The sequence below is a fragment of the Zootoca vivipara genome, chromosome 11 (assembly GCF_965207765.1).
Source record: "Zootoca vivipara chromosome 11, rZooViv2.hap1.1, whole genome shotgun sequence".
NCBI classification, from domain to species: domain Eukaryota; kingdom Metazoa; phylum Chordata; class Lepidosauria; order Squamata; family Lacertidae; genus Zootoca; species Zootoca vivipara.
In genome coordinates, this window is record NC_142594.1 from 26,086,445 (window position 1) to 26,108,560 (window position 22,116).

At 43.2% G+C, this 22,116-nt stretch overlaps 1 protein-coding gene across 3 annotated transcripts in view; it reads right to left on the reverse strand.

Moving 5' to 3' along the window:
* The window catches only part of HDAC9 (histone deacetylase 9), a 450,375-nt gene that overhangs the window by 343,821 nt on the left and 84,438 nt on the right, over positions 1 to 22,116 (reverse strand). The window contains exon 1 of one of the 3 annotated variants that reach the window (XM_035130280.3): positions 8,238 to 8,420. The exons of 1 other annotated variant lie outside the window; for it this stretch is intronic. In XM_035130280.3, coding sequence (XP_034986171.3) covers positions 8,238 to 8,352 — 115 coding nt within the window. In that variant the 5' untranslated portion in view covers positions 8,353 to 8,420. Of the gene's footprint in view, positions 1 to 8,237; positions 8,421 to 22,116 lie in introns of those variants that run through there. One more of the 3 variants, XM_035130275.3, reaches the window with a different exon arrangement.

Below are 22,116 nucleotides of genomic sequence, written 5' to 3' on the forward strand. Positions count from 1 at the left end.
ATTTCACTCTAATTATGACCAAAGGGTAGAATTTGCAATAAATGTTTCCTCTGCCAAGAAAAGTTCTCAGAAAATTTTACCCTTGGTCACACACAGTCATTCTGGTTTTTCTTTATGGCAGCAGCTCCTCCTTATGTGTGCAATTTATATACTATCCCCAAAAATCAATTACTGGAAAAGGTGCACCTCACTAGGTTGGGCATTCGACAAAAGGGGAACTACCACTGAGAAGGCCCTGTCACAGGTCAATGTCAACAGGGCACCCCAAGTGACAGCACCAGCACCAAAGCTTCATCTGCTCATTGGTAGCCACCAGTACACAGTTTCTAGGAATGGTAGCACACAGTCCCATCGGGCTGCCCCACTTACCAACCTAGCTGCAGCCTCCAGACCATCTTCAAGGGCAGCCCAGCATACAGTGAGTTACAGTAGTCCAGACAGGCAGGGCCGTCTTAAGCACCTCTGGCGCCCTGGCGCGACGGATCCCTCCGGCGCCCCCCCACCCCGTTTCCCAGCGCGTCTGGCAGGCGGGCACAGTGTGCAGCGCGTCTGCCGTAGGCACTGCTGCACAACAGGTGGGCGGGCTCAGCGCGCAGCACAGCTGCTGAGGGCGCGGCGGAGCGGCAGGAGGGCGGGCGCAGCTGCGTGGCGCCCTGCGCCACCCAGCCTGGCCATAGGGCCGGCCCTGCAGACAGGAAATAACCAGACCACAAACAACTGAATCCAGGCTATACTTGAAGGTATTCACTTTTAAATGTTTATTTGTTTCAAACCATTCTTGGAACTGTTGTCACAGACAATCTCAGTGCTTGAATAAAATGGTGCTTTATTTCCATCCCGCACATTCTACAAGAGTCGAAAACCATAACCAGCCACTTAGACCTAATAGCTCTTGTTCCCACACAGCATTGGCCAGAACTTATGAACTGTAGCATTCCAAAGAACACTGCTTCCTGCACAATGAACTGTTTCAGGAACAATCCTCGTTGAAACGGAAGCTTGCATGTAAAAGTGGTTTGGAAAGCTGGTTACTTTTATGCTCTGGTTTTCCCTTGCAGCCTTCTTGATACCCAAGATATACCCAATTATGTCATCAATTTCCTTCAATTACTTCACAAAGGGTTCATGGGCACCCAGGGAATAGAAGGTTGCAACAGTAGCTTTTGTATCACTCAGCAATGGAATCCAGCATTCATAACGAGGCTCAGAAGCACATGGTGGGGAGGGGAGGTGGAGTCATTTGCTTAGCATTCTTTAGCTCTATGTGGTATAACAGGAGCCTGTCATGATTTATCGCTGAATAGCACATTTATTTTGCTCACGAGAGAAACCTTTCATAACCTGCTCATTTCTGAAGTGCTTCTGGAGTTATGAGATCTGAGAGCCCTCATAAACATGTTGTCCTGCTGAAAAGCTCCAAGATAGCCATCTCCCTTCGGAACATTTCTGTACCGAGATTTTTCAAACTCTGGATTAAAAATTTACAGTTACTGGAGAGCGACACATTGGACTTGGCACATCCGTCTGTAACACCAGCAATAGCATAATCTTGTGAAACTGTGCTGGCGTCTGAAGGAGAAAGTCATAGGCTGCATTTCAAAAGAAGAACTAGAAATGCCCTGGGCGGTGGGGGTGTTCCTAAGAAAACAATACGGCAGCCATCTTGTAAAATGTTCTATCAAATGAGATCCTCTCAGGCACCAGCACATTCTTCACTTAGACCAGGCATCCCCAAACTTCGGCCCTCCAGATGTTTTGGACTACAATTCCCATCTTCCCTGACCACTGGTCCTGTTAGCTAGGGATCATGGGAGTTGTAAGCCAAAACATCTGGAGGGCCGCAGTTTGGGGATGCCTGACTTAGACGTTTTGTTGAAACACAACTGAGTACTCCCTCAGCTTGTTATATTAATGATGTTGTCTCCATGAGTGCTGTTTTATTAATTGTTGTTTTGCTCTTAGTTCATGTGTGTGTGAGTGTGCACTGTACGATGTTTTATTTTTACTGGTATTTTATTTTTTAAAAACCCCACCTCTATTTCATTTTTTGAAGAAGAAGAAAAGAGTGAGGCTATTTATTTTTAATAAATAAATATGTCAACTGATAACCAACTAAGATATACAAAGTAGACCCATTAAAATTAATGGACTCTTGAGTATGACTAACATCAGACATCACCCACTGTACCAAATGCTAGTCCTATTTTGAGTAGATTCACTGGAAATAATGAACATGACCAGCGTAGGGCCATTGCTACTCTGAATATAGCATAGTTGGATACTACCAAGAGAATACAGAAATGGAAGATAAGATTTAAAAGTTAGCCCCTAGAAATGTGGGCATACAACTTGAACAAGGGCTGGGGCAGTGGGGGAGAGAACCAGTATGTTGTTTTACCACTTTGCTATGACCTTTCCCTCCAACAAAGTAATTTTGTCCTGTCTTCCTAACTCCAGTTCGTATATTTTTATGAGCTGACATATGATAAAATGTTCCAACATACAATCTACCTAGCCTGGAGCAGATCTCACTGAGTATAATGGGACTGATCTGGAATAAAGGGGCATTTAATAATTATATTGAAATATGCTTTCTCATGAAGGTTCCTTGGAATACTTCAGATTGGAAACAATCACCACACTTGTTGGTACAACTGAAACAAATTTCTCATTGGTCCTTACAGTCATTAGTTAGAGCATTATGGCAAATACCACCCTAGAAGATTTTATTTGGGTATTTACCACAAAACTGAGGTGTAAAACCAAGATCACAAAACAGCAATGCTACACCGCCCTCTAGAGGTGGTTCATTTAACAGTAAATTAGGCTTGTTCGTTGTTTTGAGAGCGAATCTGCAAAATTTTCTACCTTGCTATTTCACAACCCATAATTGAGAAATACACTTTGTGATTCATATAAATGAAAATCTCTTTGTTCCAGAAGCAGATTAAAAGCTGCAGAAAAATCAAAGCCATGCTAGGGAGCATTAAAACCCCAAGAAAGCAGAACAGTTCTTAACCAATGTGTAAAACACAGAGGATTTGATGTCAGCTGAAAGAATAAGGGCAAGGCTTTCTACAGAAATGTGGCTAGCAGGGCCTCTCGGAGGTCCAGATGGGCCCAGGTTACTTCCAACATTTGGGGCCCAAACCCACAATCAAAATTTAAAATGACAAATTAACACACACAATCTAAATAAAAGGCGCGCACACACAAACACAGTTCAACAACCAAAAGCTGCTTCACTGCTTGCTTCAGACTCATAGCAAGAAATAAAAATGATCCACATCAAAGCAAGTCTGAGAACCAAACAAAGAAATGGGGGGAAATTGCACAGTTGAACAAACGTGTCAGATTCTCAAATATTCAGGCTGCAATCCTAACCTCACTTGGGAGTAATTCCAACTGAATTCAACAGAACTTACTACTGAGTAGACATAGTTAGGATCGCATTGTAAATGGCTGTGCATATGGCATTTTAAAAATATTATGGTTTGTGGGGCAGGACAATTTTGAACTTCCTAGTGGTATGTGATTATTATCTACATGCATATGACACACCATTATACCTGTGCATTTTCTTCAGGGAACTTGCTTTCTTGATTAGAATCGCATTTCATTACTTTTGGAAGCCTATACAGAGTGGGAGAAAATCCCTGGAAGTTCACAAATGCAAAGGAGCTTATAGTCAAGCTTCGCATGTGCATTTTTGTACACATTGGTTGGAGAATGCATCGCAAAATTCAGAGAATATTTTGAGGAATAGCTGTTTTGATTTATTGGTTTAAGAAGTGCAAATTAGGTAATAGTTTCTCATTAACAAAATTGACTTTCTTCCCCATCTCGATGAGAAAAGTGGGCCTTCCAAAACTTTAATCCCAGACTCTTTGAAAAGAAATCAGAGAACACATTTTGTGACATCCAACTCCTGTGATTTTCTGAAATATGTTACTTGAATTGCTATTCTGCCAACTGCAGATTTCATACTGGTTCTAGAGCTGTTAAAGAACCTAAGAAATAAATTCTGACTCAGGCTAGCAGCAAGCTAGGCACTTACTTCCCTTGGCTCTATCCATCATTAAGGGGGAATGACTATTCCAGCTTGTTTGGGCTTCTGTCCAAACTACCTCTTCACACTGGGCAATACAGAGAGCACCAAAGCAAGCTGTACAGAGTTTTAAGCAAATAGCCAATATCCTGTTACATAACAGAACCACTGAGCATTCCCTCTACTATGAGAAGGGACAAGTTACATTTATCAAGGCGGCCATTTGATCACGAGTGATAAATAGTTCATACACAATTTAATGGGAAGTGGATACAACTTAAGTCAATCTTTTAAACATAAATGAGAAAGCCTTGGAGGAAACCCAATCCCTCCCAAAGCAGCTTTGAATCTACTCCCCTTCAGCTCTGAAACTGAAAACCGTGGTGCGCACACAGCTTCTGTTGAGATTAGCGACCGGTCAGGAGAGCAGGGCTGCACCTGCAAAGTTGTGTGTTATGATATTAGTTAATAACCTGCATAAATCACAGTCTTTGGGAAAACAAATAAAATAACTCTCAGGGTCCTTTGACACGGGGTGGTTGGGGAAAACGCCACAGGCTATGGTGGGAGCTGAACCATTCCAGACACGGCTACCTTCCTCCTCGTGTAAGCAGAAAATCAAGGTTCCCTGCATTCACAATGCATTTCTGAAGAAATGGGAATAAAGTCTGACATTCAAAGAGAAATATGCAGGGTCTGATCCTTGGGGCAGTTGCTCTGTTCAAACCAGGCAACATTTGAAAATGTGTCAGACTTCCCTGTTCTATTCAGTTTCAAAACACTGTGTGTTTACTACTTTTAGACCAAGTTATGTTACTGTAAGAAATATGTGTAGAGTCGTACCTCGGAAGTCAAACGGAATCCGTTCCAGAAGTCCGTTCGACTTGCAAAACGTTCGGAACCAAAGCGTGGCTTCAGATTGGCTGCAGGAAGCTCTTGCAGCCAATCGGAAGCCCCATCAGACATTCGCATTCCAAAAGAAAGTTCAAAAACCAGAACACTCCTGGGTTTTGATCATTCATGAGCCGGAATGTTCGACTCCCAAGGCGTTCGGGAGCCGAGGTACAACTGTATAGGGTTAAACCAGACTTTCTACCTAAGGATAATATTGAAACCAGCTATGGATGAAACTGTGGTGAAAGCTCACTGGAAGTGGGACTCTTTTTACTGTAAACTGCTGCCATGGGAAGGGGGGTCATCAAGATTGGTGCTGTGGCACCTGAAGAGGGGGTTTAATTCTTTCCTTCCATGCCACAATCCTGCTGAAAAACTCACGTGGCCAAAGCAGCTCTGAATGGAAGCCCAAGGAAGCATCATTCTCTAATGTAATGGACTGGCTGGATGCGGAGAAGTAGCAGAAGGCACCAGATGGGGAACCGGATTTATCTGTTTATTTCTTTAACCTTATTACTTGAGAACTCCTAGCTAAACTTAATGCTACACTATACTGTAGGTAAAACAACACACATAAAATAAAACAACACTTGTTATTTGTTTCTGTAAGTATACTGCATGTGGGTTATGTAAAAACTATCCAGCTTTTTAGGAGAGAGAAATAGAGAAGTCTTCCCTTGAGGTCTTGCTCACAAAGGATTTAAATTAAGGCTCTGAAGCTTTCTGAACACAAACAACGTCTAGGTCTCAGCACTTCTGTCAGAACTATCATTTGCTTTTGCTTTTTTAAAATCAACAAAAGAGCTCCCACAGCAAGTGCAAATGCTGAAACCATTTGAATGTATAACCACACTGCAAAGTGCAATTACGTTTTCGAATTTACTCTTATTGCATCTGTAATGCAAATGATTTGTCTCAGGGGGCTGCTCTTTGCACTTGCAGCGAAGCCGCTGAGCATGGGAAACACCGAGCACAGCACCATGACTCTGACATGGTGTGGCCAGCAGGGGGGGATGTAACACCAAAATAAAAGTGTGGCAATGGGAACCTTTGAAAGAGCAGAGAGATACAACTCTGCATTTATGAATGCAGATAGTTAACCACCCAGTTCAATTTTCTAAAACGGCAACAGAGCTTTATTTTGCAACCTACTGTTAAATACCGCTGAGGACGCTTTTTTTCTGGGGAAGTTTCTAAGGTTCCCTTTTCTTTTTCACACACCCCGCTCTCTCGGGAAAAGGAATTCCACTTTGAAGAAGTTTCCCCAAATGTTCATGATCACTCTGTAATGGTGGCCACTATCCTGCCACACACACACCCCACCAACTATTCCTCAGAATGACACTCAGTTCTAGACGCAACCTCTCTATATGTGGCAAAGGGGCCTTCCAACCACCCTTGCCTCTCCTTTAATTCTCCTTTGCTGAGTAGAAAGCCACTACAACTGTTGCAATTAGGGTTGCCAGACTCAATAGAGGACAGGACTTCTGTGCCTTTAATTGCCCTGCTCTCTTTTGAGTCTGGAAACCTTGAAGAGAAACCAGCAGACCCTTTGCTTGGAAATTAAACAAAGGGTCTGCTGGTTTCTCTTTAAGGTTTCCAGACTCAAAAGAGAGCAGGGCAATTAAAGGCACAGAAATCCTGTTCGCTATTGAGTCTGGCAACCCTAGCTGCAATAAAACAAAACCTTGTGCAGGTTTGACAATGGGTTACTTTCTCCATCTCCTGAAGCCACCAGGTCAAATATTGTTGAGTACACATGGTTTGCCCAGAGATGCAAGAAAAAAAATTAGGCATAAAGAGTTGTATCTAATGCAGCGCTTAGCAGATCCTTCTATCATCAGCGAATGGATTTCTCATCGCGCAGCAGAACAACATGCCCTTCTCCTCCCATCACCTCCCCAAATCTGTTCTAATCCCTACACTAGCACAAAAATGAGTTGAATACTGCCCCAGTATAACTTGTTTGGGGAATGTGTTGTGCACATAGCTGCCAAGTTTTCCCTTTTCTCGCGAGGAAGCCTATTCAGCATAAGGGAAAATCCCTTAAAAAAAGGGATAACTTGGCAGCTATGGTTGTGCACAGCATTCCACCCACAGGCACAGGGGATTTTTCAACAGGGTTTTGTAGCTCCCCACTTCTGGTATCGGTAGCTGTCTCCTGAGCTCAGAATAGAAATTTGGGTGGCTCTTAATGCTCACCCTTTCTATGAAGGGAGTGATCTGAATCTAAACCCAATAAAAACTCAACTCGTTCTCTCCCTCCTCACAGCTGCCAGTGGGTCTCCAAATCTCCCACGTCATCTGCTTACCTGGCTACAGATGGTGATGATCTACACCAGGCATCCCCAAACTTCGGCCCTCCAGATGTTTTGGACTACAATTCCCATCTCCCACTGGTCCTGTTAGCTAGGGATCATGGGAGGTGTAGACCAAAACATCTGGAGGGCCACAGTTTGGGGATGCCTGATCTACACTGTATCAGAGACATGAAGAACTGGAAAATGCTATTTTGCCATCTAAACAGCAGTGGTCAGGTACCTTGAGAGGGGGGGGGCAGGTACCAGTGGTGGGAGGATCATCCCATTCTGCCCTGGACCCAATATGACTCTGATTCACGAATAAGAATAGTTATTTGTCTACTGTGCCAATTCAGGTCAAGTCCCATCATAAGCAGCGAAAGAAAAAGTCCTTCCCTAGAGGATAGTTCAATCTAAATGCCAATGGTGGGGGGGGGGGGTAACAATATATGGAAAGAAGTAAAGGGAGAGGCAAATGAGACAAGGGATGACTGAGAGCAACTGCAGCACTTAGGTTTGGATTCAGTTGGAGAAGAGGACACAGTGTATCAAAGAAAGCGGACAAAAATAGTATCTACATTCTCTTCCCTTTTCTCTCTGCTACTAGCTTCTCAATTTTGGTCTAATTATGTGCGAGATATTTTGTTATGGAGAAACCGGGGGGAGAGAGTTTGAAAGGGAATGAGCCTCCTTGTTCCCCTTTCATAATTAGCTCAAGAGACACCCAGATGTTTGCTAAAGGCTACAGAAGCATCATGAAATCAGTGCGACACCGCCGTGTTTCAAGATTTGCCACAGTTCACAATCAATGGTCAATCTGTCCCCACCCCCACCCCCTCCGCACCCATCCATGACCACATGTCTGCCATCTGGCACCGTGTCTGCATCAGCAGAGGCAACTGGAGCCCTGCCACTGAGTCTGCCCACGGCACATACCAAAAACAACCAGCTTGTGGGTGCTGGAAAGGAAGATCGGGGAGGCAGTAGACACTTACCAATATTGCACATTCCTGGAAAGGGTAGCCAGATGGCTGGTAGGCTGCCAAAGCAGACATGACACCGGGCACTCTGGCCATCCTGCTGAGAGAAGCTGCCGTTGGTTTTTGCCATTCTTGGTCCCTGCCTGTTTTAAGAGTCAACCGCTTCCTTCGTGGTTGTGGTGCCTGACAAGGAGCAAAGCGTAGCAGGGGAAGAGAACTTAGCTGGGGTGTTCCTGAGGGAAGAGAGGAACTGGCCTCATCAGGGGACTTTCCCCTTGCGCTATGGCAGGGAGGGAATAGCTAGCAGTGTTTCTGAAGGACGTTGCAAGTACGTATGGGGATGGAGGGAAGAAATCTGGTAGGCAAGAAGGTGTGAGCCAGGGACGGGAAACCTTTTTTTTTTAGCCTGAGAGCTGCATTCCTTTCTGGAAAGCCTTCCAATAACTCTGAGCCTCTGTACACTTCAGGTTGTTTCTGCTAAAGGCACCATCCTTTCCTGCTGGCTTGTTCATATGGGTAGATTCAGCATAACCCATTGTCATTCCAGTGCTGGATATAAAGCAGGGCTAAAGAACCTTTTACAGTATTCCTTTCTAGGCAATCTTCCAAAGGCCATATCCCAGTAGTGGGCAATGCAAGAGGCAAATGTTGGTGGAGGCAAAAAAGCAATTTTTTACCACTGTGCATAGTAGGCTAGTGTACACCTACACACCTCTTTATCCTCCACTTGGGCAAATGAGAGAACTTACCATAATTCAAGGACATATTCCAGTTAGGTAAACAAACACACCTGGGGTGCAAAGCAGATCCCTGAGAGGCATAGCCTGGGGTGGGGGAGATGTGACAAGGGGGAGTTCTGAGGATCTGAAAGAGAGGCTGGGGGGGGTCACATTTTGTCCCTGAGCCTGAGGTTCTCCACCTGTGATTTAAGCGAAAGCATGTTGCGTATATTGCTTGCAATGCCTGGATAATCGGCGTGAGATATAAGCATGCATTCTGACAGAGGGGATATAGGGATGGGCAGGTGACAATGCCCCTATCTTCATGCAACTATAAGGAAAGAGCGCTTGACTTTTCCAGCTTGACCTCTAGAATTTCCAAAAATGTGATAGGGAGATAATGACATACATTCTAAATGTTGCACACAATTAGCAACGTGCAGCCTGCTGAGCCAGGAAATATAGCAGGATGTTCTAAAATGAGACAGTATGAGAGGGGATATTTTTGTAAACTGCCCTAGGAATATGACTGAAAGTGGGGCTAAGGGGACTGGTGTGGGTGGGTGGGTGGGTGGGTGCAATGAATGGCATTTCAGGATTGGCTAATACCCAAGAGTTAGCTTTTTATGCTCCAGATTTCTTAAAGCCTAAAATCATTACCTTTGGAAGTTGGCAAGCTAGTTCTTTATCATTTACTTAATATAATGGCCAGCCTCTTTTATCAGTGGATTAGAAGTTACAAATCTGCCAGACAATCGAAGCACTCTAGGGCTTGTTCCAGGGAAACAAATGGAACAGCTACAGCTTTCCTTGTCCTTCACTGGCATTATGTACGTGTAACTGCGCAGCTTATAGCCCTAAAAAAAAGTCAATTGGTTTTATGAGCTCTGACATTCTGATACACTAAAGCCACGGGTCTCAGTGCCCCCCAACATTCCTGGGAAAGGGCCTATGTACAATTCCATTATGTCAGTGAATACCTTGCAAGTTCCAGAAAAAAGTCAGGAGTGCAGGAAGCTGCCTTATATCCAGGGCTTTTTATCAGCCAGAACTCACCTGAACTCAGTTCTGGCCGCTCTCAGATGGGCACCATTGCCATTATAAGAGAACAGGGGAGGTGTTCATCATGAGTTCTGGACCTCTTTTTCTAGAAAAATGGCACTGTTTAACTTTATACCAAGTCAAACTACTTGTCCACCTAGCCCGGTACTGTCTACTCTGGCAGCAACCATCTAGGGTCAAGCTGCAAACTGCCCCAAGGTACTGCATGCTAATATATGTTCTTCATATATATATATATATATATATATATATATATATATTTATATATATATATAATCAAATATTTTCTTTGCTTACGAAAGTACATGCATTGCCTCTTTTTTCAGGTCATAGAGTATTTTCTATATATCAGTTGCATTCGATGCAAGACCTTAGTGTTATATACAGTATAATCATCTTAGGTCCCTTCTGCACCAGACAGTTAAAGTGGCATTATACCGCTTTAAACAGTCATGGTTTCTGCCAAAGAATCCTGGGAGCTGCAATTTGTTTAAAGTGCTGCGAGTTGTCAGAGATTTCCACCCCCCCTCACAAAGCTGCAGTTCCCAGAGTAGTTTAACAGTAAATTTGGGGGTCTCTGGGGAAGCCGTGACTATCGATACTGTTTTCAGTATATACTGCAGGATGGAGCCTTAGAGTCATGCAGCTTTTCCAAGGCACTCCGATAGACTCCCCCCCCCCCCATATAGGATTTCCACAGTGACACCAACTTACAGCATTCATATTCAATGCATAGAACAATTAGTTTCGAATTTCCTAATGCAGGAGATGATGCTACAAGCCCAGGAGAGCCTGGATGCTGGACTTCAATGCAGCAAAAATGGTACACTACACTGCTAAGACCATAAAGGTAGAGGTACCCCTGACCATTAGGTCCAGTCATGGACGACTCTGGGGTTGCAGCGCTCATCTCGCTCTATAAGCCGAGGGAGCTGGCGTTTGTCCGCAGACAGCTTCTGGGTCATGTGGCCAGTATGATTAAGCTACTTCTGGCGAACCAGAGCAGCACACAGAAACACTGTTCACCTTCCCGCCGGAGCGGTACCCATTTATCTACTTGCACTTTGACGTGCTTTCGAACTGCTAGGTGGGCAGGAGCTGGGACCGAACAACGGGAGCTCACCCCATCGCGGGGATTCGAACCGCCAACCTAAACACTCACTCTCTTTTTTTAAAGGGAGTATTATGCATTTAAAAAAATGAATTTTCCTGCAGTATGTACCGCATTGATCACAGTCACAGTGTATGTCTCCATGTGTGTGTTTCAAATATTACAATAAAAAGGCATCTCTTCGGGGGGGGGGGAGAAAAACCACATGAAATTGGGTTGGGAGGAAGCCTGGGAAACACGATTACCTTGGCAATAACCTAGGGGTGTACTTTGAGGGAGCATATTATTTTCCAAGCCAAAAAGATATAGATCTGCTTTTTAAAAAGAGTGTGAGGAAAGCTGCCATAAGGAACTGCAGGTTTCAGCAACGTGATTGGAAGAAGGCCTCTGTGTTCAGCATTTTACTTTCAATGCCACGTTCATGCAGCAAGCAGTTTCAAATGTAAATATGCTTGAACAAATTCAGTGCCACAAAGGAGAGACTTTTTAAAATCATCGCTACCCCATTATGACTTTATTTTGCAAAGGGATTTAAAGACATTAAGAAGGCCTTCTAGAAAAGCTGGGTTGGTTTCACACACACACACACACACACAGAGAGAGAGAGAGAGAGAGAGAGAGAGAGAGAGAGAGAGAGAGAGAGAGAGAGAGAGAGATATCTTTTAAACAAAGCAATGTGGGATACAGAACGTACTTATCTCCACAGCAGTCATTTGGGATAGAATCAGAATTTAAATAGGATGCAAAAAGAAGAAGAAGCTACTTTTCAAGGGATAAATTAATGTGAAATTTCTCAGGAGGAAAAATAAGAAGAAAAGGCAGCTGTTTGGTTTACCATATCAAAAAAGAAAGGAAATACTTGATTACACTGCACCCATGGTTTAAAGTTAAGCTAAGGCAGCACGAGTCTGACTGGTAAACATCATTTAGCTCATTCTTAAGAGGCTTAGGGAATGCCACTGTTAAAATGTTTTGCAGCACATTCCTGCAACAGCCAATAGGATGGAGGGAAGTTAAGTGCATATGAAAGAAATCAGAAAAAAGAGCTTGAATCGCTTTTTGAAAAATGAACACCCTTCTCAAAGGATTTGCTACTTCAATCCATGAAGATGTATCCCTGAACTGCATCAGTGTGAGTATCATCATGAAATAGGGAAAATTTCCTTGTTATGACTTTATTAAATCCAAAGCATATTATATGAGAGCATTAGATTTACTAGAAGCTTGTTCAGCAGCTGAGGTCCTCAGAACAAATCCAACTCCTTTATTTAAATGCAACAGCAATTCTTCATCTTTTCTCCTTGTGATTGTTAAATACGACAAATGTCCTTATTTATAAGACTAATTAATTAAAGTTGCCGCAATACCAAATGGCCTCTGGGCAACTCACAACAATTTTAAACCATACTAAAATTTAAAGCAACGACAACAACATTATAATATTACAAAAAGCATGTTCAGTAGTTCAATAATTAAGACACATCTCATGTAATCAGATAAATGCAAACAAAAAACTGTCCACTACCAGTTTCCAATGAGTTTTTAAATTATGAATTAGACACACAGAGACACAGCAAAAAAAAAAAATGAGGGGGAAAAAGGATACGGTTCCAATTAGGTTATGCAGCCTAGGCCTAGATTCAATTAAACCAGTGTGCTAGTTAAAGCCTATGGAAACCTCCTGATAGCTAGTGGCATCCCCCACCTATGACGAACACCTAAATGCTTTTTTCTTGTTTCCAAAAACAAACATCCTCTGTGACCACAGATGAAATCAAGGACCATTGTATTTTGCTATTAATAAAAATACAGAAGTGTTGAAAAGGGATGTATGAGACCTAGCTGGTTTCACTATACTTGTCCTCCAGTGTGGTGTAGTGGTTAAGAGCGGTAGACTCGTAATCTGGTGAACTGGGTTCGCTTCCCCACTCCTCCACATGCAGCTGCTGGGTGACCTTCGGCTAGCCATACTTCTTTGAAGTCTCTCAGCCCCACTCACCTCACAGAGTGTTTGTTGTGGGGGAGGAAGGGAAAGGAGAATATTAGCCGCTTTGAGACTCCTTTGGTTAGTGATAAAGTGGGATATCAAATCCAAACTCTTCTTCTTCTTCTTCTTCTTCTTCTTCTTCTTCTTCTTCTTCTTCTTCTTCTTCTTCTTCTTCTTCTTCTCCCTCCCACCACTACACATCAGAGCACAAGTTAAAGGCACTCTTGGTCATGAAAGGATGGCCCCCAATTTCCATTGACTCCCCCATCTGGCATCAGTCCCCCACAACATATTTCACACTTTAAGACCATGTGAAGGTACATCATGCCCTCCCAACTGTCACAACATGGGATGGAGAGGTGAGGGAAGCATGGCACATTGATAGAGCAAATGCTTTGCATACAAAAGATCACAGGTTCAATCCCTAACATCTCCAGTTGTAGGAGATGCTGGGAGATACCCCTGCACAAGACCCCCAAAGCCACTGCCAAACAGAATGGTCAATATTAGGATAGATGAACCAGCAGTCTAACTCAGTATAGGGTTGCTTCAAATATTCACTAAAGTTGCAGCCACAGATTGACTTTTATTCATTTAGAAGTGCCACCAATGGTTGACCGAGAATGGTATGCACAACCTGGTCCAGGATCTTAACCACCCTACCTAAGGATCCTGTTACAAAACCTTATATTTTGATGGAGCTCAACAGTGCCAACTGGAATTTCTGGGATTTCACACACACATATACACCCCAGTGAACTCTGAATAGACAACTATTCTTGACGTTCTTTTTGAATGCAAGTCTTAAAGTAAAGCCTTCCTATACAATGACTCAACAGGTCCGAACTGGCAAAAATGTAATCTTCTTTTGAAGTTTAAGTTCAGAGTTATTAGCAAAATGGAGCTAACCTCTATGCAACTTTCTGATTCTCTACAGATACTCAGAATGGAACAGATCTCATGAAAAGGCCCAAGAACAATCCATCTCTACTAAGGGACTTTTGAAGGTCTCAGATTCCCATAAATACTGAGACGTCACTCTCAGTCTTGCCTTCCTGGAAACATCTAAACAGAATCTGAAATATGTTGTATCTCAGAACCTCTCTTCTGGAAAGAACTCTGCAACTTGTATCATAGGATCAGTAAAGGCTGGTGCCAGTTGGGACTGGTAGGAGAGAAGTCAGGGGCCTGAAATTAATATAATCAGGTCAAGGAAAGGTGGAGCCAACTAATTCTGGTTTTGTTCCTATTCTCTTCCCTGCTGAATTCTACAAAGGCAGCTCTAAGGCGGAAGCTGACAGCCATTGCTACTTCTTTGTCTGGTTGTAAGTAAGGGGGCAGGCAGGTAGGTGCTGCCTAAGAGCAGAATGAGGCGGGGCAGTGTCCCACACGCTCTAATGGATCATCCTCCATCCTGCTTATTATGAGGGGCTGCAGTTATTATTCCCAAAAGGAAACGAGGAAACTTCCAGCCCTGCTGAAATGTGTTGCTGAAGTTTCAAAGAGAAGAAGACAAACTCACCCAGCAAAGGGCAAATGGACCAAAGGTAGAAGACAACTTTTCTTCTACCCATTCAGAAAACACAAAGTGTTGCTCCTCGGATCTCATCACATTTAAAGCCAGCAGCTTCTATATGTCACTGAAGCAAACTGTGATAGATTGAAGTTCTTCACCATTCCACTAACTCCTTAATTCCACTGCCGCCTTAATTGCCATGGGGGAAAAGAAATTGCCATCATACTTCAAACATCTAAGATTAATAACAAATGCAGAGGATAATTAAATGGGGAGATTTAAACACAACTAAATTCATCCATTTATTATTACACACTTGGTTGCCTGACTAAAATTAGGTAACTAATCTGAATATGACTGATGAGAAATAATAGTAATGAAGGAACATTTTATATATATATAAAAAAGAGCACAGGACAAAGATAAGTACTTGACTTGTTTCTATTTAGCCCTAAGTGCAATTTTTGCTCTTGTTTACAAAGACATCCCATCTTGTTTTGTATGCGGTATGTGTGATTGCAAGGCATAAATGGAGCACACTGTTAATTAGTCAACACAAGCAGGATCGTTTGTTTTTGCTCATGTTTAGGCTTTGATCTAAATTTCTCTTGCAATTCCTGTCAAGATTGTTTGTCACACTTTCACACAATAAGTGAGCAGTAGCAGAACTGCTAAGCCCATATCCAGCCACTTCTGCTTGACTTGTCTTGCACTAAGTGTCTTGAAGGAGAGGAAGGTAGCATTTGATGCTCTGTCTCAAACAGCAAGATGCCTTTCCGGCAGCCACATCTGAAATCTCCTTCTCAGGCCACTCAGAAAAAGACAGAGGTTGCATTGCAACTGGTAGAGGGACACCAGTGAACACAAAGTCTATTGGGGACTTTTAGAACAGGAGCTATGTTCACTGCCACCAGCTGCTGGGAACTGCAAGTGGGAAGGGTGATGTTGGACTAGATGGGCCTTTGGCCTGATCCAGCCTGGTTCTCTTTACGTTCTCAAGGCTTCCTGTTGACCCCTCCAAGGGTCTCAAGTAGGATGGGTTTCTTAATAAGACATCTAATGAAAGCTGCCCTTAACCGTGATTGTGACATTCTGCAGAATTTTCTGAAACAAAAGTACTCCAGGCCACGTTTTAGAAACAAAAATATATCAAACTCAGCAAAAAAAATATTTTAGAAAATGTTGGGAAGGAAATTGTTTTTGCCATTTTTCTTTTAAATGTTCAAGGAACGTAGAATGAAAATAAGAGCTGATAGTTTCTGGAACATTTTCTATATTCAGAGTTTTGCTTCTGATGTTGCCAGCTTCATATAGCTAGGAAGACGTGTTTCTGAGCGCCATGGGAGAGTACAAAAAGAAATTGAAAATAAGCTCCTGTGTTTAGGGAAAAAAATTAGCACAGCCTGATCAGAGGGTTTATGACTGAGCAAAGCCGCTGTGAATAAGCCATGCCCACGGAACACAACATTTTGTGGTGGCTGTGGCTACTGGTGGCACATGGCTTGCTGCCAAGCATCCTAGAAAAATCATAGACGGAGATAAGCCACGGAAGCAGAGCAGAGGAGTGTGGAGAAACAAAGCAGAACCAGGGAGACTGTTGTTCAGGCAAAGTCCCAGTCTGAACCAGAAGGCTTTTATAGCCATTCCTGTCCTGGTGGATCCAAAAGCGAACCTGGGTGGGAATTCCAAAAGCTCACCAGAGAGGGCAACCCCACATCCAACCCAAGATTCTTGGTTCTGACCCTGGTGCACACACAGAAATTTCTCACTCTGCTAGGGCAGTTGTTACCTTCTGTTCAAGATTTAAGAAGTAGAAGGTGGAATAAGAGATTCCCAATGGAAGTCACCCTAGGTAGAATCATGGTGCTGAGGCAACTATTTCTGAGCCCTTCTACTCCTAATCCTTGTACATGTAAAATGTGTGTAATTACCATGGGACTGTGGCCTGTCTCCAAATATGTGAGTCTAGTCCATGTTGTTCTGATAGTATCAAAGGAATCAAAGGAACGAAATTTGCATCCTAGGGCAAACTAGCATTGCCAAGTTGTATTTCAAGAACGTGGGCACTGGGGGTGGCTCATATAAAGAGGTTCATGGGAATGTGGTCCTTATTTTCTACGTGGGTATCTGATACAAACAAAGCCTGCACAATATGTGAACCACTAACCCAGGGGTAGAAAACTTTTTTTCAGCTGAAGGGCTGCATTCCATTCTGGGCACTCTTTTGAGGGCAACATGCCAATGGTGGGGTTGCCCATATATTATTGCCTTTGTTGTTGTTTAGTCATTTAGTCATGTCTGACTCTTCATGACCCCATGGAGCAGAGCACGCCAGGCACTCCTGTCTTCCATTGCCTCCCGCAGTTTGGTCAAACTCATGTTCATAGCTTCGAGAACACTATCCAACTATCTCATCCTCTGGGGTGAGACATCAGGGTCTTTTCCAGGGGGTCTTCTCTTCTCATGAGGTGGCCAAAGTATTGGAGCCTCAGCTTCAGGATCTGTCCTTCCAGTGAGCACTCAGGGCTGATTTCCTTCAGAAGGGATAGGTTTGATCTTCTTGCAGTCCATGGGACTCTCAAGAGTCTCCTCCAACACCATAATTCAAAAGCATCAATTCTTTGGCGATCAGCCTTCTTTATGGTCCAGCTCTCACTTCCATACATCACTACTGGGGAAACCATAGCTTTAACTATTGCCTTTGTACAATTTGCTAATTTCCACACATACGCACACCACACAGTGTTCTCCAACAAGGGGCATGGTCAGAGTTCAGGGATTTATTCCAGCTAGGCATAAAACACTGAGGGTGTGAAGCAGCTCAAATGAAAGATTTCCGAGGGCCAGGTGTTGAGGCCCCCTAGCCAGAGTTTTCACATAACTGCACTAAGCCATTAGCAGCACCCCATTTAGGCTCAATCCATTTCTAAGGCTGAATGAATCTACTGCCTTTCTAGGACTGCAGAAATGGTGGAACTCTCAACCACTTCCCAGGCCATTGCTTGGGTGATGGGTTACATTAGTTCACAAACAATACAGGCCTAAGAATAAGAACAGATGTTTCAAGTAATGTAAAGCCTTTGGAACTTTGCAAGCTGGTCAGAAATAGTATAAAGACAGCAAGAACCAAAGTCTTCTGTAGGTTGGTGCAAGGATGGATGCCATGCTGGGAAACCCTAGCAGAGAAGTGAAACTTCAAGCAGTAGTTATTCTGAGTTCTGCAGTATTAGGACTGTTGGGCAAAGTTCATTTGTTCCACATTTGTCTCCTGTGATATCATTTTACAAAGGTTACAGCAGCAAATAATACAAGCATGCACCTCATACTCTTCAGATCGTACCATCATGTGCCTTGCTTTTGGTGGTACATGACATATAAATCATTTTGGGACCTCTGGACACCAAAAACAACGTTTTGGGGGACAGGTTTATGCTAGGACCTAAAATGAAAGTCCCAAATAGATGTGCAGGTAAGAAACTTGGGGATGGACTTTGAAATCCACAGCATCAATTCAAAGAAACAAAGTAATGCCCTCAGGAACAGCATTGGGAAATGAAATGGTAAACAGAGATGCATGCAATCCTGGAAACAAACATAATTGTCTTTTTATTAGAACTGGGAAGCGAAAATGAGAATAAGGGGAAATGAATGGAACTAATCAGGCAAAGCTAGATTCAGCTGGCAGCCTGCAAAGCAAATACGCACAGTGAAAGCATTTTTAAAAAAGAAGAAGAAGAAAGAAAATAGTAATTCCATTATAATAATAGTTATGCACACATGCTATATGTATGGCTCTAATCCATCCAAAATGTTGTCTCAGCACTCACACCTCTGCGCCAGAATGTTTTCACTGCATTGTTTCAACGTCCTTCACACACACACAAAGGTGAAAAGTTACCATGAAAATAGGTTAAAATAACTCCAGAGGTTTGGAGAGAAGAAACATGAGCCACAAAGGTTCTGCTAAAACTCACTCTTTCATCAACCCACCCTATTGGGCTCACTTAATCAAGAGGGTGTGTTTTATATATATTGGCAGACTGAGGTATTAAGAAAACGAATCTCAACATGAAATGAACTTTCTGCCTTTTTCAGATTGTGCAGGGTTATTACATATTTTGGATATTAAAACTGCAAAAGTGAAATAAATCTTTTCCATAGACACATTATATACAAAACACAGACACCATGAAAATACAGGGCAGTTTGCTACTTCCCCAGTGTACACCTAGGGAACCGGGAGGGAGGAGAGGCTGCTGTGTAGCCACCTCACATATTCCAGGATCAAAACAGGTGAATCTAAATACTGAAGAAAATAACATCGCGAGCTCACATTAACAATGAAAGTAATCTATCAATCCTGACATCAAGCCATGATAGGAAAGAGTCAAGGGTCAAAAAGGTCAAGGATCAAAGGAGCTTGTGGTTGGCACTTTGGGCCTCCCCATCAAAAGCAGCACAACCTATGGCCTAATTTTATCCTCATGAAGACTTGAGTTGCATATGAGAAGGTTGTTTTTTTCCCAGACCAGTTCTTCTGACACCTCCAAATCTATACAGTCGTACCTTGGATTATGAACACCTCGGGTTATGAACTCCACAAACCCAGAAGTATTTTCAACCCCACATACATTCGGCGCATGCGCAAAGCACGAAAATTGCGCTTTGCGCATGCGCAAAATGGCACTTCGGGTTACGACCATTTCGGGTTACGAACTGCGTCCCAGAATGGATCGTGTTCATAACCTGAGGTACCACTGTATTTTATGAGAATCTGTCCAGCTGACGGAAGCTGTTGCTTTGGAAAGTTTTGTTTGAAGAATATTCCAAGTTTGAATGGGGCAGGGGGTTTCCCACAGGTTCATTCATGGGCAGTCCTATTCACCTCAGTGAGTGTTACATATGATTTCTGGGCTGTTTGAGATATGTTTTCTGAGTGATCTGCAAATTTCCCTATGCCTATAATTTCCAACTGCACTATGCAACTTGTAGTCAGAAATTACTGCGGTGCTATTACTCAGTCACTTGATTACACTGCAATTTCTGTAAAAGCAAGCTGATAACTGTTTAAGGGCTGGGTAACTTATACATTTGTTGTTAACTTCTTTAGAATTACCTAATGCTCGAGAGAAAATCATAGGCATAACATGCCTTCCCTTGTGCAGAACAGGAGGCACCAAATATGATGCACTTCAAATGGCAACTGAAGAATCATCTGCTTTGACAGGCTTTCCTTGATCTTTAAGATGTTTTTAAAGTGTGTTGCTATTTTTTTTATTTTGCCTTTTGCCTTTTTAAAGATTATTTTATTATATGGTGTTGTATTTCAGTTTCATTGTTTGATTTATGCGCACACATACATTCTGTTATTTGCCCAATTCACATTTTGGTTTGCAGCAAAGTGAGCACTTTTTTATTCTGGCTTATGCGAGATGCAGGTCAGGAAGCAGAGTTTGTCAGAAAAGTTAACTCTTTATTCAAAGAAATGACACACAACTCAACAACACTTCCCAGTAAGTCTTGTCCCCATAGAGCAGTTGCCAGGACGGATGGTCCCTACCTTCAACCCTACCCTAAGGTTCCTCCTCTAATCTCTGTTCCGCTCTACACATCACTCTGCATGTCCTTGGAGACTTGAGAGGGCCGAGATTCTCTGTATGCGGTAGGGCAAATACTTTAAGTGACGCTAAAGGGAAACCTAGGAGCACTAGCCATGGTTACTTGTGACACTGAAACCTGGCCAAACCATGGTTATTCTTAACTATGGTTTGGTGAATGAAAACACATACACTTTTAGAAGAAACATTTGTCTGTTGAGTTGAAAGGGATCCCCAAGAAATTTGTTCCAATGAAATTGAGAAGTCTGCTTCCAGGTAAATGTATTTAAAACTCAAATGAAAGTGAATCAAGGTTTCAGAAGCAACCAGCGTTTCCCCCCTGGATATTCTAATAACTCTAAGAAACTGAGTTATCACTTCATTTGCACGTAGTAAATGTTTAGGGAAGCTAGCAAATGTTTAACCATTTCTTGCCCATAGGGACTGCCCCCCCCCTTAAACGAGGATCCTCTGATGCTTAAGAGTTGCCTTGTTCATCTACTGTCTGTCTGCTAGCTGAACAGTATTTGGGTGGAACATGAAATGTGTTAATTGTCCCTTCAGAGAATATTGCCAAGGCAATATTCCAGTATGACAGTCCTTAAAAGTAAAGCTAAAGGGACCCCTGACCATTAGGTCCAGTCATGACTGACTCTGGGGTTGCGGCGCTCATATTGCGTTATTTCCAGAGGGAGCCGGCATACAGCTTCCAGGTCATGTGGCCAGCATGACAAAGCCACTTCTGGCGAACCAGAGCAGCACATGGAAATGCTGTTTACCTTCCCGCTGTAGCGGCACTCATATCGCGTTATTTACCGAGGGAGCCTGCGTACAGCTTCCAGGTCATGTGGCCAGCATGACAAAGCCACTTCTGGCGAACCAGAGCAGCACATGGAAATGCTGTTTACCTTCCCGCTGTAGCTGTCCCTCTTTATCTACTTGCACTTTGACGTGCTTTCCAACTGCTAGGTTGGCAGGAGCAGGGATTGAGCAAAGGGAGCTCACCCCGTCACGGGGATTCGAACCGCCGACCTTCTGATCAGCAAGCCCTAGGCTCTGTGGTTTAACCCACAGCGCCACCCGCGTTACCTGGGTGCAATTATTTTTGCCTTTACTTTGTTAGGAAATTGATCAAACTTACTGAGCAATCCAACCCCTGAGCCACCATACTTGAAGAGATTTGGGTGGGGTGGAGGCGTTCCTCTGCCCAGCTGTGCTGAGCTCCGTCAGCAGGGAGACTCCTCACCCCATCCACCAAAAGCTCAGGAGGGCTGAAGCTACTGCTGGAGGTATTACTACTGCTGGTAGCCAGCATAAAGCTCTGAAACAGGTCATTTCAGACAGAAGGATCGTAAGCCGGCCCAGCAACCACAAGTTGCAGTAGGGGGCTATTCCAGGCCTATTAGCCACACCCGTCCTGGTGCTGGTATAGCAAAACAGCTTTCTTTTCCTAGCCAGTGTAATCAACAGGGCAGTGCATGCAGAAGTGACTTTGCTGCTCCATTGAGCCATGCTGCAGCTTGTGCCTTTACTCTTTCAGTAATACCCAGAAAAGAATGGGTCAAGGATATTTACATGAAATTACGTGTGCTTTATTGGGTCCTTTTACCACCCCTGAAAACTGGGTGCTGCATTGCTAGGAGAAATGTGAAGCTAGCCTTGCACACTTACTCACTCGGATATATTTATTCGCCAGATTCAACATTTATGTCACCGCAAGACACATATAAGCTATGCGTAGGTGGGAGAGCTGACAACAATCAATTTTTCTACATGCCTGTCTGGAAAAAGAAAAAAGAAAATTGCATGTAGATAATAAATAGCACGGCAAGATGCTGCACGTATTATTAGCACAATAACTTGCACTGTTCAAAGTGTAGAGGAATTAAGATAGCTGAAGAT